The sequence below is a fragment of the Amphiura filiformis genome, chromosome 3 (genome assembly GCF_039555335.1).
Source record: "Amphiura filiformis chromosome 3, Afil_fr2py, whole genome shotgun sequence".
Taxonomy (NCBI): Eukaryota; Metazoa; Echinodermata; class Ophiuroidea; order Amphilepidida; family Amphiuridae; genus Amphiura; species Amphiura filiformis.
In genome coordinates, this window is record NC_092630.1 from 14880256 (window position 1) to 14906710 (window position 26455).

General features: G+C 37.1%; 1 protein-coding gene across 2 annotated transcripts; it reads right to left on the minus strand.

Moving 5' to 3' along the window:
• Window positions 1-744: 744 nt before the first annotated feature.
• LOC140148096 (aminoacylase-1-like) lies at window positions 745-26192 on the minus strand. 2 transcript variants are annotated; one of them, XM_072169951.1, is made up of 15 exons: window positions 25846-26192; window positions 21726-21790; window positions 20071-20175; window positions 19120-19191; window positions 18485-18507; window positions 17601-17677; window positions 15678-15767; window positions 14882-14938; window positions 14234-14307; window positions 13323-13372; window positions 12365-12512; window positions 11259-11327; window positions 9809-9885; window positions 9096-9316; window positions 3166-3301 (listed from the first exon to the last, which is right to left on the minus strand). In XM_072169951.1, exons 1-14 carry the CDS (start codon window positions 26069-26071, stop codon window positions 9097-9099), a joined length of 1353 nt encoding a protein of 450 aa, XP_072026052.1. In that variant the 5' UTR covers window positions 26072-26192; the 3' UTR covers window positions 3166-3301; window position 9096. The 2 variants fall into 2 exon arrangements, with proteins under 2 accessions (XP_072026051.1, XP_072026052.1); XM_072169950.1 differs by lacking the exon at window positions 9096-9316 and having other exon boundaries at window positions 745-3301; window positions 25846-26189.
• Between the last annotated feature and the right edge of the window lie 263 nt (window positions 26193-26455).

Here is a 26455-nt window from a genome sequence, read left to right on the forward strand (position 1 = left end):
TCTGTAAATCTAAGATTGTTTATTTTGAAGCCAGAGATAACTGCTCCTGCATCTTCATTTTCCAGTGCTGAGGATATACCTAGTTCCAGAGGTATGTTAAAAAGCTGTGGTGAGATCACACAACCCTGCCTCACACCAACTTTTGTGTGGAACCAATCGGTCAGTTCTCCATTGACTCTCACGGCACTATGTGAAATTTCATACAGTGATTTCAGTAGGCAGATGATCTTCTGTTGGTATCCATAGAACCTCATTGCTTTCCATAGTCCTTGCCAGATGGAATCAAATGCTTTTTGGAAGCATAGGTACAAGTTTTTATTCTTTTCCAGGTATTTTTCAATGATCTGTCGTAGTGTAAACAGCTGGTCTACGGTTGATCAATTTAATCTAAATCCAACCTGCGCCTCGGATAATACCTAAGTCCTCTTAAAAATCCTCTTCTGGAGAATAATCATGAAGATTTTAGCCATGACTTAGCAGGCTGATTACACAATAGTTCCCACAGTCGAGTTTGTCTTTCTTTTTGTATATTGGGGTGATAATTGCTTTTCCCCCAGCTGGAAATGTCTCTGTTTCCTAGATTATATTGCATAGTTTGTGAATTATGTCTATGCCCCCTTCTCCCGCAGCTTGGTTTTCTTCTGATGATATAGCATCAAAAAGCCAGGTACCTTTCCTTCTCCAAGTTTGTCTATATAGGCATCACTTCACAGCAATTACAACTAAGTATATATGTACACAAAATTCACGTTTTCTTTCTAAGCAATTTGTTTATTTCATTCAGATTCAGTTATCACATATAGAATCAAGAACCAAATAAACTTGAGATGTTTTCAATACATAATTACCTATTTGTTTGAACTCATACAATGTACATGCTAAAATATATTTATATCCTACTATCAAACTTGATGAGCAAACCTCTTTAGGATTTATTTTTCATGATCATCTCTTTAAGTTATTTCATAAGCAGGGGCATACAAGCGGATTCAAAAAGAATTAAACTTGTGGTTAATGGAGCTGTAACTATAGATCTATATAATACGCTGTAAATATCATTGTAAAGAGCAAATTCTACACGTTTAAATAAAAACAGAATTGTTGCAATTGCTTACAGCAAACCCACATTATACTCGTTTGTAGCTCCACATGCTTTCACTCCCAGAGCTGCCAACATTTGAATCTTGAAAAAATGGAGATTTCCTGTTGCAATCAGGGAGATTTGTCAAAATGTGTACATCTTAATGGACAAAATAATTTCCCTTTCAGGGAGATGACCAAAAATTAAGGGTTCTGAAGGGTTAAAAGTAGGGAGTCTCCTGTGAAAAGAGGGAGAGTTGGCAGCTGTGCACTCCCCATGTACCTAGTGTATTGGTTGGTTAGGCATATTTTTTGACATGTGACACACAAATGAATGTGTACCATTATTATTGAACCTTAACAAGTTGGTAAAACCAATTTTTGGATTTCTTGGGTAACTCAGGCTTGCTATATATGAGCAAATGCAACAATTCTTTGTTTTATCTTTGTTTTATCTGCTCTTTCCCATGACATTTTCATTTACAGCAGATTTCTTATAGATATGTAGTTACAGCCGCTGTAACATGAGGTTACAGCCCCTGTAACACAAGGTTACAGCCCCTGTAACACGGGGTTACAGCCCTGTAACATGAGTTCACTTCTTTTTTAATCGGCTTGTAAGTAATACTACTGTTTTTTTTTCTATAAGGATAATAGCATTCATGGCAATCAAACATGTTCAAAACAGGTCACTCATTTTAAAAACCACTGAGTAAGAACATTGAAGGGTACCAAGACCACCAAGTACTTGACAAATTTGGGGTGTTCCCAGCAAACACACATTTTCTAAAACATGTTTTACATGTTAGGTTGTGGAAAGGGTACAAAACAAACATTTTTGAAAATCTGCTGCAAAACTTCTATTGTTATTTACGTGTTTACCAAATTATTCCCCGAAAATGTTGGCCAACATTATATTTTATACAATAACATTTTGACATTTTAACAATTCTACTTTTTGCATGATTATATAATACCCAATGGCTATTAATTTCCCTGTGAAAGACAGGGGTGTGATTTAAAGCTTGTGAAATATCAAAAAAATAGTAAAAAATCCAGAAAAACTGTCACAAATTGCGTAAATTTTGGCCACAAAAAATCCAGAAAAATCACACACCTGGAAAGACTATAGCCTGATGATACTCAAGATTTAGCACTTAGAATTGTGCAACTACAATTGCAAGAAAACAGGCTATATTGCATGTTTTTTAGCCCATTTTCCCTCAAATCAAAATATTAAAATTTAGCTTAGAACTAACTCAAAGATAAGGATTTGGCAAAAGAAGATAATATTTTTTTAATTCCACAAAATTAGTGCTGTATTTGTAGTGCTGGAATCGGGAGTACGAATAAGCTGCACAGTATTCTCAATCATCTTTGGCTGGGAATGCCAAAAAAAAAAAAAAAGAGCTGGGAATATAAACAATTATCATGAATGAATTGACTTAATTCACGTTAGCACTGGGAAGGACAACCACTTCATCCTATCCGACCAAAAATATTCTTTATCAAAGTACGCGGGCCGAAAACGCTTCAAGTAAAGATGAAAGCATCTGGTGATGACTCAGGCCGCATAAAATTCCTGGTGGGCTGCATGCGGCCTGTGGGCCATAGGTTGCCCATGCCTGCACTAGTCAGATCTGGCTCCACGATTTGGCTGTACTACATCTAAGTAATCATGCTTAACTTCCTTGCAATTATTAAGGGATCAGAAAGCAACATTTGCACAGTATTTTTGTGGGACACAAGAGCACATCAGACAAATCAAATTGTATTTTGAATATGAGGAATGTCCTTATTTGATTATCAGGACAATCCTCGTATTCAGAATGCATTTGGTGTGTCTGATGTGCTCTCAGGTCCAACAGAAATTATGTGCAATCATTGCTATCCTATTCCTTATAGTACCCATTACATATATCAGTAATTACATCTTGCATAAAATTCTCTACTTTGGCATGGAATGCTTAAAAACTACACTTTAGGGTTGTAAAAAATATATTACTCAGCATCCTTTGCAACACCTGCAATGGACATGAGGATTCTTTCATAAATCTCTATGCCTCGTAAGAAAATGTCCTCGTTGAGGAACTCGTTATGGTCGTGTAATAGGATGGGTGTATTGTTCATTGGTGAGAATCCCAGACATTTGTAGCCTGCCCATCGTAGATAACGACTGTCGGTGGCCGCTGGGAAGATCTCTGGTACTATGTCTATATTTCTACAGGATAAACAAACAAAATACAATGTTGGAATTACAATACCCAATCTCATTATTTCAACTGATTTTGATGTATGACACAGATGTTAAAACATATAATTATGTGACACGGTTTGTTTGTTTGTTTGTTTTTTATTTGGCAATATCATTAGAATACAAAAACAAATTATAGAGACAGAAAAATCATTACAAAGTACAACAATGTGACAAAATATTTAAAGCTTAAATTAATCAGCCACAAAGCCATTTAGGAACAAAGCACACGGACAAACAATGACAAGCCGGGATAACCCATTAAGCCCGCAGAAAAGGCAAGCTTATTTCCGATGGGGTCCCAAGAAAAGATGAGAGAACAAATGGGAAACCAAAAATGCCTACACAGTGAAATCAGACATCTCTTGACTGAGAGAGTTGCTGGCTAGATGTTGTTTGACACTTTGTTTAAATGCAGACTTGGTAGGCAATCCCTTGATGTTTAATGGGAGATCATTCCAGTCCAAAATGGCTTTGTAGTAGAATGTGGGAGGGGGGTGGGGGGCAAAGGCAGCAAATTTGAAATTGAGATAAAAGTAAAAATATGGAGTCCAAAAACAACAAAATACATAAGAAAATAGACATCACAAAACATCAGGACTTTAGAACCAAATCTGATAGACCTTTGGTGTTTTCAGTATATGATAGACTAATGTTTGTATTAGAATTCAATTTTGAAAAATCCCTCCTTTGGCCCCAATTAATGGAGCAGATCGTGTCACATATAATAGCTAAACAGGAGCAGCTGGGCACACTGGTTAAGGTCTTTGTCTTTGGTGCGAGAGGTCCTGGGTTCAATTCCCCGCAGGTCCAAATTATAATCTAATTCTGCTCTCCCTCATTACAGTCAGTTCCGATCAGGATAATAAGCCAGATTGTTGTTAGACCAGCTATATATGGCAACCCCCCTTCACCAGGCCACTTGTCAGCGTTATGAGTTATGTACGTGATCCACCAGTGGAGCTCCTGCGCCCCTCCGCAGAACTTCCGGTAGTGGATGTTCTGCGCTCGGGGGCGCAGAGAATCCACTGTCGGAGTTGCTGGCGCTTCGGAAGCAAAATAATAGATTTTCTTATTATAATACTGGTGGATCATTTCTGCGCTCGAGCGCAGAGAATCCACTGTCGGAGTTGATGCGCCCGGGCGCAGTCCCTTATATGTAATGGTGGATCATTGCTGCGCTCGGGCGCAGAACATCCACTGTCGGAGTTGCTGCGCTCGGAAGCAAAATAATAGATTTTCTTATTATAATACTGGTGGATCATTTCTGCGCTCGAGCGCAGAGAATCCACTGTCGGAGTTGAAGCGCCCGGGCCCAGGCCCAATCCACCGTTACATATAAGGGACTGCGCCCGGGCGCATCAACTCCGACAGTGGATGTTCTGCACCCCCGAGCGCAGAACACCCACTACCGGAAATTCTGCGGAGGGGCGCAGGAGCTCCACTGGTGGATGACATACATACATGGCGTTATCTCCTACATTTCGGCTGTTAATGCCTAGCAAAAAATGCAAGCAAAAAGAACAATGAAGCAGAAGCTGATTATGAAATGGGTTGGAACTAAAAAACAAGCTGGCCAAATGTCCATCAAAACTTTTTGCTAATTAAAATGCCATCCTTGTGCGTTATTACATTGCAGTTAGTTTAGTTTACATTTCATGCACAAAGCATGCACATTTGGTGGACAGATCCTTAAAAAACTGAAGCTAAATTTACCCTCAATTAGCAACAATCGAGGGTAATAAATTTTGTTCGTCTGGTCTCACTTTCCGAAATTGAATACCAGAATTTGATCTCAAATACATGGACAGCTCTCAACACTCCTTTCGCATATCAACACATTAACTCTCAGCCCCTGTAAATTTCTAAGAGGGAATATAGTATGGTGTGATCCTACAGAGGCACAAGTCCAGCTGTTCAGTGATGACAGGTTGACCAGTGTGTGTGAATACACCCTTTCATGCCCATGGCCATTACTAACGGTCAAAGCTGAACTAAGTCTGGCTTCAAAGTTTTAAGGACCTGTCGACGATATGGGAAGAACATAAACAGACCATTCAAATTTAATTACCATAGACACAAGGGAAAGGAAGAGAAGAAAAGAGGGGAAAATCAGGAGAGGAGAGAAGTGGAGTAGCCTAAAGTGTGTCTCGTATCAAGTTGATTCAAGTCTCAAGACTTCCGTCTAGTTCATTACCACAAATATGGCAAATCACCTTCTTGTTTAAAATGCACTTACAGGTGTAAGTTCTTTGTAGTATTTACCATGATAATATCCAGTTACATGGGGGCTGCATGCATCTTGGATTTGAATCTGGACACAAACCGGGAGTACAATTTTCGGCCCAATTTTTAAGCTCTTTTCACTGATATATTTGTTGTTTAACTTCCCCTTTCGAAAAAATTGCATGCCCCAGGGGGGTTTATTACAGACAATACGGTAATTAATTTATCAGGGGTGTGATTCAAAGCTTGTGAAAAATCCAGGAAGGAGTCGAAAATCCTGAAAAACAGCATGAAATTGAGCTAAAATACACCAAAACGGGCTGAATATCAATAAAATTGTGTAAATTTTGGCCACAAAAAAATCAATAAAATCTGGATAAATCCTGGAGAATCACACCCCTAATTTATCTATGTGCCGCAGTATGTGGAAAGTAAGCAGTAGAGATTAGTAACTGGTAATCGTTTTTTCTGCTGATACAGGGTGTCCCCCAAAAAAGAGGCCCCTCATCATTGCGCCCTCTTTTTCTCCTATTTCTGTTGATTAAATATATTTTGGTATGTAAAGAAACCGTTAATCGTTAGCTTTAATAAACCAAAACAATTATTTCAATCGGCTCACAACTTTTGACGATATGCCCTTTTGAATAAAAGTACCCGTTTTTCACTCTGTCTACGGATAGCAAACAGAGTGGTTGGGATGGCTCATGCTGTGGAGTGGCCTGCATGATCACCAGACCTCACACCACTTGATTTTTTCCTTTGTGGCAAAATCCAAGATCTTCATAAGCGTATTACTGAATGCATCGCAAGTATCCGGCGCACAAGGATGGTGCATAGCACAATTGATGCAATGAGGACCAGGGCTGAAACCTGTATTAGCCAAGGAGGCAACCAGGTAGAGGGCAGAGCAGCACAGTAAACTCACTTCAGAAGAACTAACGACAAACCAAACAGCCTTTTAGGGCTACCTTTTATCCTAAAAAGAGAAATGACTTATGTTGTAAATAAAAAAAGAAAGCAAGAAACAACAAAGTAAGAAATAAGAAACATAATAAAACAAAAAGGCATAAATAACCAAGAAAAAATAAGTAATTGCAAGTAAAGCAAAAGAAGTCCCATTCGGCATCCATTTTACCCACAAATTAATGACACTATTAACAAAATCCATTGCCCATAAACCCATCGGTAAAGCCCATTCTATAAATAAAGTTATTTTATAAAGTTATCATTGAGGAATGTTTGATATTCATGCATGGTATGTGTACTCTTTTCAATCTTTGAAGTAGCGAAACCTTCTCCGTGGACAGAGTGAAAAACGGGTACCATTTCGATTTGGATTTGGAAGATACCTTCTCTTAAATAATAGTATTGCGAACCACCAGCATCCATAGTTCGATGTAGAGAGTCTTTCCTATTCAGAGGAAATATTGCAATTACACACCTTATTGCCTTTTAACAATAACCAATGACACTAGCACATATCAGAGAAGATGTAAGAAAAGGTGGGAGAACAGAATTATATCCTTGAGATAATCCCGTACATGCGCGTATTTTGGGTGGGGCTTTGGGCGCCAGCCGAGGGGTCAAAGTAGAGGGGCGGCAAAAAGCGAAGGGCGGCGGAAGAAGAAGAGGCGGCAAAAACAGAGGCGGCAAAAACGAAGGGGACGTCAAAACGAATTAACAAAGAAAAAAAATTGAAAAAGCATAAAAAATTTGAAAAAAGTTGCTTTTAGGGCGCTAGCGCCTCAAATCCCCCTTTTTTTTTTTTTTTTTTTTTTCTTCTTTTTCTCTTCACTTTTTCAAAGCGACCGTGAAAAAAATTGGGTCAACCTTTTCGGGCTGTTAAGGAAGGGGCGGCAAAATTGTTTCTTCTTCAGCCCCCCGGGGTTGGGGCGGCCACGGTACGCCACTGCCGTAGGTAATCCTGTTGCACCTATTCATAGTCCTTTATTCTCAAGTGGTGGGTTAACCAACAATTAACAATGAGAGGACATTCCTGAACCTCATTCAGTTGGGGATAATTTGAAGTGATCGCCAATTATGACCATTTGATATTTAATACCAGCAATGTGAAAAAAAGAAGAAATAATGTAGTGCCAAAATAATGTACCCTTTTACGGAAGGAGCAAAGTTTAACAAGTTATAACTCCGCTTCTGCAGTACGAATGTCAGCGGCGAATGTCAGGTTATTATTTCCCAGTCTTTCAAAAAATTGCAGGCAGAGGTGGGAATCGATCTCGGTACCTCCCGGTTAAACAGCACTGTGCAAGACCACTAAGCCAACCAAATATCTGTTGTGAGATGTGTGACATTAATCTTTGATATTGCTTAATGGAATAAATCGCGGAATTAAACAGCAATAAAAGAAGTAGATTCTTATTTAGCGGTCAAAGGGGAAATATTTGTCCCTGATCTAAAGAAAATATAGGTTAGAAAATTATCAAATAAATTTAAATTAAAAATTGAGATTTTATATTTCTTTCTTTCACGAGGCGGCATTATCACAGACAAACACTGTATAAGCTGAAAACTCGACCCTCATCACTAGATGCTGTCATATAGCTCAGTGGTAGAGCATCAGACTGCTAATGTCAATATCGTTGGTTCGAGGAGTCCTGCCAGCAATGGTTATATTTATGATTTTAACGCTACGCTACAATTTGTTTTTGTTTGTTTGTTTGTTTGTTTATTTATTTATTTATTTGGTTTATTTATGTAAATAATTTGATATATTTGAAAGAGGTATTTGAGCAATTGAAATTTTGATTTTATAATCCTATGGGGTCATTTTGAACCCCACCCCTCCCAAATTGCCAAAGCGCACAACACCTATGAGTTTGCATCATACATAATCAGTACGTCCATGTCATCATCATAAAAAAAAACATTCTACATGTATATGTACCTGACGCCGGCAACTGGACTACTAAAAAAAACAATAGTATCACACCTTTCCTGCTCAATCGAAATAATACTTGCAAATAGATCATAGTTTACAAATCTAATCCTGTAATATCTACCTGTAATATCACCTGTAATATAGGTGAGCATTGTTTACATGGTTTGTTATGGTTGGGATTAGTGTCCGATCTCTGTAATGTAATGTAAATGAAGCATATTGATATGCAGGAAGAATCGACTCTCAGGGCACTAGCTTTATTGTCCTATGAGATGTAGGGCATAGTGCGAACTGCCCAAGCTGATTGTTCATTTAGTATCATAATCTATTAGGGAAAGATAAACACTATTCAAAATATCAATAGACAAGAAGAAAGGGATTTAGAGACTTGTAATTGAGTCATGCATTATTTAACAGAAGGTTCTTTCCAAAACCCAATCGTAATGCATTTCTTTAAAAGAGCATATCTTCAAAAGTTGTGAGCCGATTGAAATAATTGTTTTGGTTTATTAAAGCTAACGACTCAAGGTGTCTTTACATACCAAAATATATTTGATCAACTTTTCAGAAATAGGAAAAAAGGAGGCGCAATGAGGGGCCTCTTTTTTTTGGGGACACCCTGTACATGCATTTCACCTCAATCATCTCCATCAGTAACATTTGCAATAGTAGGTATGATTCCTTCATAAATCTCAATGCCACGCAAGAAAATATCCTCGTTAAGGTACTCATTATTGTCGTGCAATAAGACGGGGGTATTATTCATTGGTGAAAACCCGTAACATGGATAGCCAGCCAATCGTAGTATAGCGCTGTCAGTCGCAGCTGGAAAGATTTCAGGCACTATTTCAATCTGCCTATGAGACAAGTGAAGTTTTATAAATTGAACAAGCGTTTTAGATCATCAAGTTTAGCATTCAAAATAGCGTTTAAAATTTAGCATATGACATCGCCGCGACTTAGTCAATTCTATTGGCCAGACTCTGAAGGGGTGGGCTATTCCAGAAATTAATGCTACCTCCCCAAAACAAGACAAGTCTTTTTTTTACCAACAAAATTGGAATTTCACAGGCTAGAAGTTTATTGCAAAATGGGGAATCTCCAGTTTCAGAAAAAAAACCAATCATTTATCATACCACATAAAATGTTGTGAATTTCTACTGTTTTGGAAAAAAAAGACTTTTTTTTGGGGGGGGGGGCAGAGGATTACCACTGCTAATGATGATTTTTCTTTTGTGAATTCCCACTGCTGAAAAGGCAAAATGTTTTGGGAATTCCACTGTCTTCTGGGGGAGGGCAATATTTCTGAAATAGTCCAATTAGTATTATAGGATAATCTAATAACTTACTCGTCTTTGCAAGCAGCATCAAATGCTCTCCACCATGGGCTACCATCTCCTATGGGCGTCTCACAAGGCTTCCCTTTCTATAGCGAAAAAAACAAAAACAATCATAAAACAGATTTTGCCTCTGTACTATTACCAGGTGGAGTTCATAATTTTTCTATTATGTGACTGCCCACCACAAATGGCCGTAATATCAGCATTTTCACTTTTTGAGATATCGAACAGGCAAATAAGCTTTACATTGATATATTACATGTTGCTTGTTTGCAAGGTAGTTAAAATCAGTAAAAAAGTCATGAAATATTATTTTTTGACAGGTTTAATTGGCCCTATCTCAAAACAAGCTCTGTCGACATTACAGCCCACATGTATTCAAAATACTTTTACTCCACTCGTTGGAGTAACCATCTTTCTTTTATTCCAACATTTTTTATTTCCAACATCTCCTTTTGGCCAGAATGTTCACCCAAGTAGAAGCCACAAGGTTCAGTTTTTAGATGCACTACAAGGGCATTATTGGGCTAGTCCAGTTTAAATCCATACACCCCTTACAGAAGACATGACATTAATCTTCCACACAGGGGTTGTAGATTTCAAATGGAGTCACCCATTCATGTAACTGCATTTCAAATTCATTCCCCCTGTGTGGGAGATTAAAGCATGTCTTCCATAAGGTGTTTATGGATTTCAACTGGGATAGCCCAATATTCTTTCCATACCAAAAACAAGTTGCACTTTCTCATTCTTTTACGCAGTTTACACAGTGCAATAATATATGTTCACTTCATTTTCTGTCATTATGAAATCCAGTATTTTGAGAGGACTCGAAGACCAATTATTGTGTTCCATCTTGTATTTAAAAAACAAAGTAAAAATTAGGGATGGGTTATTCCGTATATTTTCTTGAACACTTAACACATTGACGCATGCATTTAATGTAGTAACACGCATCAGTCTTGCCCTGGTTAGCGGCAAGATTTCATGAATACAATGATAGGTGTGGTGCACCTCACAAAACAGGAATTTATAACAGTACCATGGCGCCGCACACAAGGTAAAATTTGCGAAGGCAACGGCCCTATAATTGAAGACCAAATTAAAAAGACTAGTTTGCGTATGAAGTCCTGTCAACCAGCCCCAAAATGTTGTAATGCGCAGGTCAGCAACCTATCACGCTGCACCTTTGTCCTGGCGTCAGACGCAAACCAGTCTTTTTAATTCGGTCTTCAATTATTCCACTATTATTGAACTATGCATTATTATGACATATTATTGTTAAAGAATGAATGTATTGAGAAAGTTTCATGTAAATTATTAAGTTCATCTTTAGATTTCTTTATTTTAAACTGTTGTTTAGCATTGAAGAATGGAAAATGTGTGTGTTTAACAGTGTGTGCGTTTAACATTCCAGGACTCCCTCGTTAAAATCAAGCAATCATTCCACCAGACTGACCTGAGTAAATTCATATGTCACTTCTTCACCAGCCTCCTTGATCCATGAGTCAATTTTCCTTTCCAGGTCCTGGTTAAATAATGCAAAATTGAACAGAAATAAGTTGTTATACTGAAGTGATGCTGTAAATTCCATTGATAAAAACAGAAATAATGGCCAATAATATTATTGAAACAGACACTGATATTGTATACTGAATACCTAATTTGTGGAGTGACTTTAGGTTATTCCTTCATGTAATTTTACACGAAATTAGGGTTAGGGTTAGGGTTAGAGTTAGGGTTAGTTTAGGGTTAGGATTAGGGTTAGGATTAGGGTTAGGGTTAGGATTAGGGTTATGATTAGGATTAGGCTTAGGGTTAGGGTTAGGATTAGGGTTAGAGTTAGGATTAGATTACACGAAATAATTACATGAAGGATCGACCTGACTTTAGAATACTGGAGTGCAGGGTCAGAATTTTGGCGAGAATCTGAAAATCGATTCTCCCAAAGATTCTCGTAAATAAGATTTATGTGAATCCTAGTTGATTCTTGCAAACTTTTGTAGTTTACACATACAGAAGTTGATTTGCAAGAATCAAATGATTCTGGCAAATTTATTCTGCAAGAATCAAGATTGATTCTCGCACTGCAAAACGAAATTCTGACCCTGGAGTGGTCCAACAGCATATCCTCGTCCTACTTCCTATAACAAAATACAACATCAAAATCTCTTTATCCTGACACTTATCCTGCCATAAATCATGCTAATAAACCTTAAATTCAACTCTTTTTAGCCTTGTACACCTTAGAGCAGAGAAGTCTTCCAAAAATTGGCACTTATGCAGGAACTGTCTTTTGGAATTTGCAGGAGAGCATTAAATAGCTCTTCCGGTGTCTTCAAGGAGAACTGTTCGTCATCGAATGAAGGCATTTGCTGGTCTGAATGGAGGTACATGTATAGGTGAGCTTTATTCTTGCTGCCTTGGAATTATTCATATCTTATAAAGGTCTGACTCAACTTTGAGAACAGTTTTCAGCAATACATACACATAGCCCATACAATGTACAATATATTTATTTTAACATGGTCAACATTTGACATGTTTTGGTTGATAGCCACATACCTCCATATCAGTTTTTGGTGATACTCTGATGTCAAACTTGGCTTTGAATTCACTAGGTACGACATTGTGCTGTACACCACCCTCCAAGCCTGTCAAGTTAACTGTTGTCACATCACCCAAAAATCGACACGTCTTGCATGTCTTCAGTCTGAAAGAAAGATACCACACAAGAAATAAGAAATAACAATTTTATAAAGAGAAGAGAAAATTGGATCACAATGCTTCTGCCTTTATATGCATGCTTGTGCTCAACTTAAGCTAGATTTTCAAGTGCCATTTGGGGTAAGAGAAACATTTATTCTTGCATGCTCAAGCTTCAAGTTCAAATATTAAATACTATTAATTTATTAATTTAATAAAATGTGATGAGACCAAGCAAAATCAGTCAGAAATCGGAAATATTATTTTTGAGATAAAAATTATAGCCAAAAAAGGAAATATTTCCTTTTGTTTTCTGTTGTTTTTGAAACTCTTTAATTGCTCATATCTTTGGAACTGTTTGTTCATTTTCAATGGGATTTTCTGCAAAAGGCAGCTTTGTAAATGCTTTTTACTATCCTATAAGAAACTGAAATTTTAATATAATTTCAGAGTTCCGACTGATTTTGATCGCATCACAAATGCATATCACTTGTTGATAGAGAAATTTTACTTAAAAAATGCAAGCACCCTGCGATGTTGAGGCATTATACAATATTATTTAGGCACTGCACATATTTTTGAATGCCTTTTCTGATTGGCTATGTGGTTCTAAGAATGTGCTGTGGTTGAACACGTTATTGTGTGTGGCTTCATACAAGTTTCTTTCTGTTACTTCATATTTGAAAGAATTCTTAGAACTGTGAACACTACAAACTGACCACCTTTACATTAAAATATCAAATTGGTTCAAACACATCTACATGAATGAACCAATATCATTGAATAATTATTGAATCAATATTACTAAAAAGCTTACTTTTCTTTTTCACTTTCCCTGTAGTCTAAGAACGAGTTGAGTACTGATTGCTGTAAATAAAACCCACAGAAAAGAAAGCTAAAATACATGTATATCATTATCATGATCAAACACTGTTATTGTAGTAGAATATACCTGAAGTGACCTAATTACTCTTTATCACAATGTCTACAGAAAACATTCTACATCTAAGACACTGGAATGTTAATTTTTGATATCATACATAATTATACCCTAATCCAGGGGTACCAAGAATATATTGCTGCCTCAGTACAACACTGCCATCACCATTAGCTCCCCTGTGTAAACTAAATTATAAGCATGATTGTATTTATACACAGTATTAAGCAAGGGAGCTATTGGCGATAAGACAGTGTTACACTGGGCCCTCAATTTGATTATAACTTTCCGTAACACCACAACATGGCTGTACACCTTACAATCTGGGTGCCCTCCCCTTAAGAAGAATGGGGGTGTGCAACACAGAGGTACTACTTACACTACCATATTCATATTAAGGTTGCCTGCTTAATAGGTACTCCATCTCTAAGTTACTCAGCTAGTACTATGCAGTACCTGGGAAGTACCAGTGTTAGTACCAGTGCTGTACCACTGCTGGTGGGTCCTTAGCAGTAGCAGCATTGGTAATGTGTATGTACTCTGTGTGTACCAGTCAGGTACCTTGGCAATGGTGTGCCTGTGTAAGCGGCCACAATAGGAACTTGATAGGTGTCTTGATTAGCATTGATATAAACAAAATAAATAAGACTATATCTTCAAGTAAGTCACACAAATAATAACATACTGATTTAGATATCTGCTATAGGATATTCACATACCTAAATAATGACAAGATATTTTCTGATGCAAAAAAAAAAGAAAATATATACATAACAATAATATCATCCTACCAATTTTTCAGCTGCTGTATCTTCTAGAAAACGTGAACCATGACCTGGATGACCTTTGCATGTTACAATTAACCCTGAATACAAAAAGAAAGAATAAACAAAACATACATGAGCATATACTTTAACATCAGTTTCCCTATGAAAAAGGAATAAATCTGAAACCACTATAATTGCTCAAGTGAATTATCCTGTGCTGATCTCCTATGGATAGAGCTGTCAACAGGATGTGAAAAGTGTGCCAACAAGTTCCATAATAACATTATTGTATACCATTTTCTATCAGTTGGTTTATCCACTGTGGTTTATCATTGGGGTAGGTCTGGCTAGCTGGAAGTGAAATTACCAATAATTGATTACCAGTAACTTGGTTTTATGTCCTTTTCTATAACAAAATCCATCTGCAAATTCTGCATGTATACACTTCCTTTATATACACGTCAAGTAGCCAATGATATTCAGAATGCATACAAAATGCATTTTAAATCACACTTTATCGGAGGTTCACTATCTTGTCCTCAATGAGTGACCCGTAAACATGGCACTTGATTCTATTTTGGTTTAATCTCTTTGGTTCCTGGTGACAAAAACCATATCTAAAATTGCAATACGTGCATAAATAATGGTTTGCAGTCACAAAATTATACTTACACCACACAGCTCGTTCCCCATAGTATACTGTAAACTTTTCAGTAGGATTGGCAAGACCTAAGGGGAAAAACACAAATGCAATTTTGTCATTTTATGCAATTAGATTTTATGCAATAAATCAAGATAGATTGGATTATTCCAGTTGAAATGCACACACCCTATAGAAGGTATGACCTTAATCTCCCACACATGGGGTGTATATTTCAAATGGTGGGGGATTAAGATCATGTCTTCCATATAGGAGTGTATTGGAATAACCCATTTACAACTATATGCTTATAAACTACACAATCACACATCATTGCAAATAAACAGAGATGCCACTCAGTTTCACTCAAAAAACCTGAAATTAGTGAGAAAAACCTGAAAAAGTATGTGAATGGAGGCCAAAGAGCTACAAAATGGGCTGAAAATAAATAAAAACACAGGAACATGGAAAAACATGGGAATTTGGACTCACAAAAAACCTGAATTCAGGCTAAAACCTGCAAAGTGGTATATCTGCTTAAAAGAGTCCCTTTTTTCACTGCTGATTTTGACTTTGAATTCAAATTCCTTTTCAACACTGGGCAGCAAATGAAGGTGTTTTTTAATCCCATCAGGTAAATCTCTTTTTTCCAATGCCAAGTAAATTTCTTTATATTTATTTAAATCAATCAATATTTATTTATATCAATAGCAAATTATACCTATACTTAATACAGTTGACAATGTCAAAGTCAGAAGTAAAAAAGAGACAAATTATTTTGTCTGGATAGTGATAAAAATGATTGAGTAGTTTATCATAATGCATTACCTTCATCCAGTCCAAATCCCATGTTAAGCTTCTTGAATTCAGGGTGATCCACAAATAACTTCATCCCTTTGTGCCCACTGACCTCTTCATCTATAGAGAATCAATAGACATAATAATTGCTCATTCAAAACAATGGAAAAAGTACAAAAGGAAAGAAAAACAAAACAAACAAACAAGGGAAATTTTTAACAAGTTCATAATTAGGCATGTTGATTTCAACTGTGAATTTTGTTCATTATGAACAATTGCAACTAAAAAAAACAAAGGCGATTTACTGATGTTTTAATGATGTTTCACCACTTCACTAGTGGTTTTATTTGAATCAGACCATTTACACTTGCAAATCGCAAATCTTCTGTCAGGCATTCACAAATCTGCCATCACTGATCATGTGACCTTTACATGCACTCCAAATATTGGGAGGACTCTAAAATCATTGATCATGAAGCTGATAAGACCACCAGGTGGCTCAAAGAAGCCATTTGGATCCGCAGTAAAGGACCTGATGCTCTAAACAAGGTTGAGGGGGGGCATAACATCTTTGACCAACTCATCACACCCTCTACGGTGCTTCCTGTTGTCCATAAAAGGAAACAGTCTGATGTGATGAGTTGGCAGGCTGATGAAGTAAATCACTTTTTAGTTGGAATTGTTCATGATGAACAAATTCACAGACAAATACGGGAAATGTTTCAAATATTCCACAAAAGCCATAATGTATGATTTCCATTATATTCTAATTTTGTTAAGTTTGCAATTTATTTTTTGAAAGCAGCAGACTAGTATAAGCTAGGTTACATTAAACATGAATTTATAAAGATACGGGCCTAATGTTTAGTGCATTATATCAACATTATTATTATGAAGGAATTGCATCAAATATTACAGCATGAATAATCAATCAATTTAACAAGCCAATTAAATGTATTAATTCTATTTTGGGAGACACCAGGTGCATTGGTGATGAAAAAAAAAAGGTTTGTCTCAAAGCCCGCGCATTTGTAAAATTGTGAGATTTGGAAAAAAAGAAACGCAGCATTTTTTTTTATTTCAAATTTTTTTTTTACTTTTTCCAGAAAAATTCGGCAAAAATCAGATTTTTTTCTCCAAATACCATGAAAAAAGTCGGGAATAAAAAATTTAAAAAAAAATCGCATTTCGCATTTGTTTTCAAACAACTCGTGAGCTTTGAGACAAACCTTTATTTTTTTTGGCCTAATCTATGATCCTGACCAACTTGGGATGCATTTTTGGAATTTCGTTTTAGCTGTATGCATGATCAGCTATTTTTTGACTGGAAAAAATGGGAACAAAGCAAGTGAAATAAAATCTGCAATTTTTTTTACAGATTCTGGTGAAATTGGGTATTTCAGCCATAATGCAAAAACTGCATATCATAATTTGGCACGTTCTTAAAACTTGTGAAGACAGAATTTTTTCAGTTTTGCCAGTTATAGTAATGGCCATGAACATGAAATGGTGTATTAACACACACTGTTGGTTAACCTGTCATGGTCCTTATTCACAACTGGACTTGCACTGTATGATCACACCACTATGATCACGCCATACTATATGCCCTCTGGAAATTCACAGGGGTTGAAAAGTTAATGTGTTGACATGCCAAAGGTGAAACACATAGCAGGTGTCTAGAGCTGTCCTGGTATTTGAGATCAAATTCTGGTATTCAATTTCAGAAAATGAGACCAGTGGAACAAAATTTATTACCCCCATTGTCACTAATCGCGGGGTAATTTAGCTTCAGTTTTTTAAGGATCTGTCCACCAAATGAAAAGCCTGATCTGAATTATATACTATGCTCTCTATAACATCCATTCAGCAGAATTCAGTGTTTACATTATGTTGTGATAGATATTACACTATTCATTATCAGTCTGTAATTCTGTAATATTGATTACCAACCTGGTACAAAGGTCATGTGTATTGAACGCAGTGGTTTCTCTCCTCGCTTGATCAGCTTTCTGATAGCTTCAATGTATCTATAACAAGTCAAACAAGTAGATTAGTAAAGTATGCGATGCATAAAATGTGCCCCCCCCCCCAGAAGGGCAGTTCTTGAAATGTCATGGTTCGATTGTAAAAAAAAAATTGAAAATATGTTCACTGTGTCCAAGTCCCACTGAAATCCATCAAAGCATGTGGGAGAAATTAAATCAAGAATAGAAGCCAAGGGTTCACATTTTTTGTAAAAGTTTAACATTTTCTGCATAGACAAACACACATACATCATCGCAAGAGCTTGTTGATTTAAAACACATAATTATTTCAGGGATGTCAACTATAGTGTCTCGTCTCAAGTTGAGAGCAATGCCATGATGGATTTCTCAGGAGATTCCGCATAGCGTATACACATATGTACATGTAGAAGGGTAAATTGTCCACACGCTTGTGACACAATTGCATATCATGTACTGATGACAAGCTGAGCCACTCTCATCAGTTCTCAACTTGAGACAAGGCACAGTATAAATCCATTTTTTGCAAAATGTGACCATCTGTATGTAAGATCTGATTTGTTTCTCAAAAGAAATGTCAGGGCCTCAAATCAAGTTATGATAATTAATGGTATTTTGTCCTCCTTGTTAGTATAGTAAAAAAAAAAAAAAAAAAAAGCACAGTGATTTATAGTACAGCTTTTATGTACATGTAATTATTTTTAAATAACATTTTTGTTAGGAGAGTAATTTATGTTTGTTAGCTTTTGCTTGGTTTGTCAAGTCCTCAGGAGCTTTTGGAATTGAGTGCTTTATAAATATCAAAATCTATATTATTATTATTATACTTACTGGATTCCAACACACTTCATATCCTGCAAAGGAAAAGAAAAAAGTTAAAAATACAGATGAAGCTACATACATGTACACCAGGCCCACAATACTCTGATTGAGTAAATGCCCCACCAGCGCTCAAAATAGACTGGGGCTAAACTTTCCCCCGAAAATACAAAGATAGCCCTGAAAAAATAAATGACAGGTGGTGATTTTTAATAGAAAGTAGCCCCATGCAAGTAAACTATCTTGAGACTTGTATAGTTCTAAGTAATTGGGAATTTAGCTGCTGAAATCTTTAAAGTAGCCCTTGAAAGTAAAAATATGGGCCTGGGGGCAATTTTTTTTCAAAAGCAGCCCTCAAAATTAAAAGGTATTTTGAGGCCTGTGATATACCCTGAGAGCTCAGCACTCGTATCTACTTTATGACTCCTTTGTCACTGGTCAGATCGAAGTATACAAACAGTGCACATGCAATGAGAAGAAAGTAATTAGCAGTAGCTCTGAATTTTGAACCCTTTCTTAAATCACCTTGTTAGCACCCCCCCCTCTGCATCTATCAATTATGAATCCAGTGTCGGTTAGGCCAGAACTAACTGTTACAATCTATGTGTCCAATTGAAGCTTTCATTTTCCCTGCATCTAGCCCTCACCTGAGTTCCTCTTGCATAGATGTCCCCATTGTCATATTTGGTGGCTGAAAATGGATCACATTTCCAATGTTCCTGTACAAATTTAAATAACATTTATTTCATACTGTCAATCAAAATGATGGTGCTATATTAACTGTAATTCTCTTGATAAATTGATGTAATTGACCCCTTTGAATAACAAAAAGACAAATTTGGTAGGTGCTATAAGTTCTGACAATTTCATGGCAGGACGGAAGTCAAGTGCTATGGGAGTGAATTTTCTATAAAATCCTATACTCCAAATTTTGAAACACTGAACTAAAACTATATATATGCCTTACAGTATCACTTCAATTTGTTATTTTATACTAGCCTTTCATCAAGGCTTTGCCTGGAGCCCTGTAATAATCGGAGCACCATCTAACTTACAACAAGGCTTTGCCTGGAGCCCTGTAATAATCGGAGCACCATCTAACTTACAACAAGGCTTTGCCTGGAGCCCTGTAGTGAGAGCATCATCTAACTTACAAGAAGGCTTTGCCTGGAGCCCTGTGAGAGCACCATCTAACTTACAATAAGGCTTTGCCTGGAGCCCTGTAGTGATCGGAGCTGTCTAACTTACAAGACGGCTTTGCCTGGAGTCCTGTAGTGATCGGAGCTGTCTAACTTACAAGAAGGCTTTGCCTGGAGCCATTTACTGAGAGCAACATCTAACTTACAATAAGGCTTTGCCTGGAGCCCTTACATGTAGTGATCGGAGCAACATCTAACTTACAACAAGGCTTTGCCTGGAGCCATTTAGTGAGAGCAACATCTAACTTACAACAAGGCGTTGCCTGGAGCCCTGTAGTGAGAGCATCATCTAACTTACAACAAGCTTAGGCTTTGCCTGGAGCCCTGTATTGGGAGCACCATCGCCGCTCGCCCAGTTTAACCGACCAGTTAAACAAACCTTAGACAAATAAAACTTACCGGAAAGACAGGGACGACATCCATGTGTGAGTTGAGAATGATGCTCTTCAGTGATGGATCCTTGCCTTCCCAACTGATGACAACCACTGGATTCTTGGGGTACACCTGTCAAAAACAATTAACAGACTCATGTTGTAAGTTCTCAAGCTTTGACAATTTGAACATGCTACAACTCTATGCAACATTTGAGAGCTCCTTGAAACTTTTAATAGTGAAATTTGAGCAGAGGCCAGTATTTGGGTCAGTTGTCATGATTTTACAAGTGTTTAACTGATATGATCGGTAAAATAATAATCGGCCTGATTTTCACCTAATCGGTATCTGAGTGGTATCTCAAAAAATTTACCTATTTCTATACTGATTACAATAATGTTATAGGGTGACTCAAATCTGTTAAAAATAATTACTGATCGTCATAAGCCAAAAATAAATAAAAGTTGATCTCATCAGACAACATTTTATCAGCAAAATGGTTTAAATGTTGTTCCTACATGTAGCTTACTGAGTGAAATACCTCAAGTGATGTTGGCATTTTATTTGATCCTCTAGCATTGCATCAACATGGGGACTCTTGAACATTGAGCTCATCTACAGTTCCCAAGGTTACAATACCTCTGGCAACGTCTTTTCTCCCCTATATTTTTCGATCATTTTTGGATGAAAGCCTTAAATTGGGACAGGCGGATGCGCAACAGGCCTGGAAGCAGAGTGGTAAAATGTGTGTCTTCACTGTCTTTTATGAAACTTTGCAGAGTTTGTATGTGTTTTTGCATTCGTATGATTTGTAAAATACCATAAAACTCGATATCAATACACCAGCTGTGTACTTTCATCGCGATGCATCTATCTTTCTAAATAAACCCACACATTTTCTTTTTTGAATAATATTTTACAGAGATAGTGAATTTTATGAAACTTGCAATTTTCATTCGTTTTTGCTTTCTGATTAAATATTTATTTGAACAAAATAAAAATGTTAACTTGACATTCAATTAGTCAACCAGGTGTGTACTTTAATCAAGCTGTAGCTAGTAAAAAATAATGACAATTCAATTTAATGGGATTTGCATTTTAAATTAAAACCTACCCTTCCACGTAACATTTTCTCTTTTCTTATTAACATTTTTATTATTTTATAGATATATTAAAATTTTATACAATTGTACATTTTTTTGTAGCCACCTGTGTGCACTTTGTGTAACTTTGCAGACTTGATCTGTTTTTGCATTCTGAAAACATTTTTTTACACATACCGTTTAAAACTTGATACTACTAGTGAACCAGTTGTGTTCCATTGAGTACTTAAAAGGTATAATTTCTAAAATAAAGTGAGAAAATTTCATGCATTGCATCACAAACACATTACAGGGATCAATTTATTGATACAGAATGTCAAAGAAAATGACAGTTTTTAAGGAAGGGCTTAGACCCTGGGTTTAGACGCATAGATAATTATGGTATAAGTCTCCCCACCACTTGTTTTTTTTTGATGGATGTTAAAATGAGACCACCATCCCCCATGCCAAAAAGAAATCAGTATAGGCCACTAGTTGAGATTTAAAATGTATTCACCAAATTTTAAATTTAGAAGTTGGAGTGGGGAATACACCCCTTAAAACCCCATGCCTGGGGTAGCCTTAACCTGATCTACATACCTCTATGACCTTTATTGGCAACCCCAATTCACCAGCCATTCTCTTGAGAAAATCTACAGCAGGCTCTAAAGAATGGAAAATAGATCATCAGATACATAATACAAGTATATCTATAGAAAAGAAAACAAATAACAATATTCTGAATCTTATTCTTATCAATCAAAACTGGAATGTATAATACAGGGATGCCAGTGACTCATTGTCAAAAAACCTGAAAATTTGCGAAGCGTAACGAGCGAAGCGAGTGTAGCGCTCGCGTCACACGGCCGGGGGTCCAGGGGCCCGCTTAAGGGCCCCGGTGGGGGTCGAGGGGACGAAGCCCCACGAAGCCAGAGGGTTTCTACACATTGCACACTACAGGACTAACAGGAGACACCATTTCTGAGGGGATTTACATTTAAATGGATTAAAAATAAGGTTATTTTTGAAAAAACAAACAAGCCTAGATAAACAGCCTTGGAAAATATCTAAATCATGTAATCTTCTTCAAGGCTGTTACCTTGGCTCATTTTCTCAAGATTATACCGTAAAATATGCAAATTAGGTACCTAAGCCCAGGCAATGTTAGCAGATTTAGCACCCCAAAAGGCCATTTTTGACATAAAAACTTGTTTCAGACTTTTTTGAAAAAATGCTTCCTTCATCCTAAAAAAGTGGTTTTAAATATTCAGTTTCCTATACTTTTGTACATAAGAGGCATTCTTCAAAGTTATTTTTTTGCCTAATAACATGGCTTAATTGGCTGAAATTGATATATATAATGCGCAATATGAAAATGATGATTCATCACATTTTTGACCCCCCCCCCTCTTTTTTTCTTTAATTTTCAAAAACTATTTTTTTTGTACAAAGTTGGATTAAGTTGTACATTTTAATTACCGGTACTTTAGCTTCTATTGAACAACTAACAACACATACTAATTCAATGTGTCCCTGACTGTTTTTCTACGGTTTCCGACCTTCAATAACAAGTAATTTAGGGCCTATAACTTGCTTTTTGGGGCAAAAATGTTTTGAAAATTGAAAAAAAAAAAAAAAAAAAAAAAAATTTTTTAGAAAACGGATTTTTTTTCTAGAAACACTAAAAAAACAGATTTCCGGTTAAAACCGGAAGACTGGCATCCCTGATAATAGAGGCCCTGCATGAAATTATCGATTGGCTCCAATCTTTCGGTTTAGAAAGATGTTCATACATACGCGCTATATAACGGCGCGCGTGATTGGTCGAGAGCCGGGCATAAACAGCGTTTATGCCCGGTGTCCCGGATGTGAGATCGCCGGGTAGGGAAAATGCAGGGAAATCTTGTATTTTAATAACTTTTTGGTTATTATTTTGATGAAATAAGAATCACAAAATGTTCTGGGATGTATGAGCGAGGGTTCATTCATATATTTTCATAAAGCGGTTGTTTATGCCCTCGGGCAAGCGGCCCTCGGGCATAAACAACCGTTTAGTCATGAAAATATATGAATGAACCCCTAAATCAGATGAGTGGAAAGTGGCAAAGAATTTGTGAAATGAGGGAATTTTTTAAAGAAAAATACATCAAGTTTTTCGAGAAATTTGCCATCTTGAATAAATTCAGAATTGCGTCACACAGTAAAAAACTGTCAAACGCGTTTGAAAATGCTTGATACGTGAGCGTTAAAGTGCTTGTGCTACGCGAAGGTTTCTGAGTTTGCATCACCGGTTTTGCATTCAGCTGGCTCTTTTAGTTACATGTATGTCCAAAATTGTGATAAAAACGTGGATTTTGGAACAAAATAAAGCTTGTTCTACAAAGTAAAAGGTATGTTTCAATAAAAACATGTTTAACCTTGAATGATACGAAAGTTTAATTTGATAAAATCGTAATTGTAACCTTATATAGCTCGGGTGTAGGTATACATGTATACCGCCGTTCTCCGGAACGGCGGTATACTAGAGTGCTATTATTTTCGCAGTCGCATCCCCTGCTTTGTACATGTACAAAGCAGGGGATGCGACTGCGAGCCGCCATTTTGACACGTGGTACTACTCTTCAGAAAAACTACTTTTGTTGACGTTTTATATCAAACAATTTTGGATAACGGATTTCTACTAGGATTTTAATTTTTTATTAATGAAGGTACATGTAGTTTTGAGGAATAACACGGGATGTTTTGAGTTTTATTACAACTGGTGGTGTAGGAAGGTGAGTGAATTCGTGAATGAGGCCGGGGATTGAGGTTTTGACTTTTGTTGTTTCAACGATCCGATAGTAGGATACGAAACGTAGGCTAAAAATGTCTAATGACGCCACGTTTACATGAAAACATTAGCTGCTGCGAGGTCAGTGTCGTTGAATTCGTTACCTAAATTCCTTTCAGGATATTCTGATTTCACTTATTTATAATGTGTACGAATGTGCTCCATACAAACTCAAAAGTATGAATGCAAGGTGTTACTGCTGACAATAGAAACATTGTTGCAAAGTCATTAAAAACAGGTATGTGCTACAGACGTTCTTTCCCCGAAACTATGCCTGCCACTTCCACATACTTGTGCATAATACGGAAGGTCGATTTGTGCCCATAAATGTTTAGGCCTATGTTAAACTGTATGTTATACAAATTGTACAGCTATCATTTCTACCCTATGACGAACCGACATACCTGTAAATCAAATAGCCCACAAAAAACTGGTCATCGCTGGTATTTTTCATGAAGAAAAACAACACTTTTTTACGCCGGAACATGTCCAAAACACGTCAGCTGATGTACAAGCCTCCCCACGCATGTACATAAACAAGCCGTGTTCATTGTTTAATTGTCACCTGCAGCTGTTTAAGAAAACTTTCTGCATAAAATTACCTGGGGTCGATTATCAGGCCTGAGACACACTGGCGCTAGTTTGAGGACAGTCACTATGAGTTACTAATGTCGGCACATGCAGAAAATGCGTGATGGGTCGCCATTTTGTGACTCGTGCAAGCTAACACAAACAAATTATTGGACTTAAATAATCTTTTCAAGTTTTAATAAAACTTGCATCTATCATGATAATATTACATTTTATTATTTTATTATTTGAATTACATAAGCTATGTCAATTTTGTGTCCATGTTAATTTTATATGGATTTACCTGTGTTGATTTTAAACTGTTGTGAACGTGGAGCTACGCAAATTGGCAGGCGATTACTCACCATGCAATGCGAATACACGGAAACGATCCAGTTTAGGATGCATCGCAGTTCCTGTTGTGTAAACCAGGCGTAAACCGCCCATCCAACCTGATCGTGTGCACAGGATTTGTGCTGGAGGCTAGTTAATGCGCACAACCAATGCGCAGAAGAAGACCTTGATACTAGGCGGAGCTTACGTTTCACAAGAATGATTGACAGCTGTGAGTAAGTGAAATTCTGTTCTGTGATTGGTACAAAAATATGGTTCTCGTATAAATGAATATATTATCCATGGCTTCAAAATTAGGAACCGTTTCTTCCACAGAGCCCTATATAGGGCTCTATGGTCTCTACTCATCATACACGACCGTAGAAGATCTGGCCAGCGACGACGCTTGCCAATCAGGCTAGCTAGTTGTAGCGCGTGGCCTCTCATCCTTTTTATTATCTCTGGTCTTGTCACGCTGGTAGATTCGCCCACCTGTGATTACTGACCTGGATCTGACAGAAGATTGTGGAATTTACGATTTTCAGCAGCAGGATTTTATGAAACTGCCAATATTTGCAAGTATTCTGAAGGATCGGTATTAATAATTAAAATATTTTTCATGGTGTCGGTAGTGCAAGTTGAAGTTAGTGAATTTGTGGTTTTGTATGTTATGTGCAAGAGTGTTTTCAGGAAGCGTAAATAGGCAGGCCGTTATGCTAAGCTCTCCATCTTATATGTAAGTTCGGTGACGAACTGGACACATCACACGGTAGTGTGATGTGTCCAGCCTGGATGTACCCCGAAACGAGATACAGGCCAGTAACGCAGTCTGGCTCGGATGGTCTAAAAGAAAAGATCGCCCATGCATGCATGTCATGCATGAATCGCTCTCGAGACAGCGATCAAGCATAAATTTAGATTCAATTTGACATTCTTTGATTTTTTTTCATCCTGAAACCAACACTATATTCATGATAAACAACTTACCATAATCTGGATCTGGATGTACTGTAGGGATGCGAAGATACTCTCGAAAATTGGTGACCGCCTGATCTTCTGTTTTCATCTTTTTGGCTTGATTCGTTGTTGACATGGTGGCTGCAGTTAGGACGAAGGATCGACGAGGATAAAGGTTGGGTTTCTGGAGAGGAAGGGTCGATGAGAAGGCGCTAGACACGCGACAAATTCGGGACAGGCTTGTCCTTAAAATCATTTCATAAGCGTGTGGAGATAGGTAAGCTTAACCACCCGACATGCATGCGAATGATGCGATCATCAGCTGCAGCGATTTGGCGAAAAATCACATCCAGGTCAGTCTATTTATCTAGGTCAAAGGTTAAAGGAAGAAAGGGTAGCCACTACCTAAAATAACTGGTACCCAATGCTTTACACACTACATGTAGGATTTTCACTATTTGGGAAAATAGCAGAATAATGATGATCTTTCAAGTTTATTCAATAGTGAAACCGCTTTGTTTTGTTTGTTTATAGTTCGTCGCATGTTTTACAATAATTTCACATTGTCACAATCGACCGTTTCATAATATGTAGTGCAACCCCTTTTAGAGCAATTTCAGGCTTGTTCACCAATATGGAA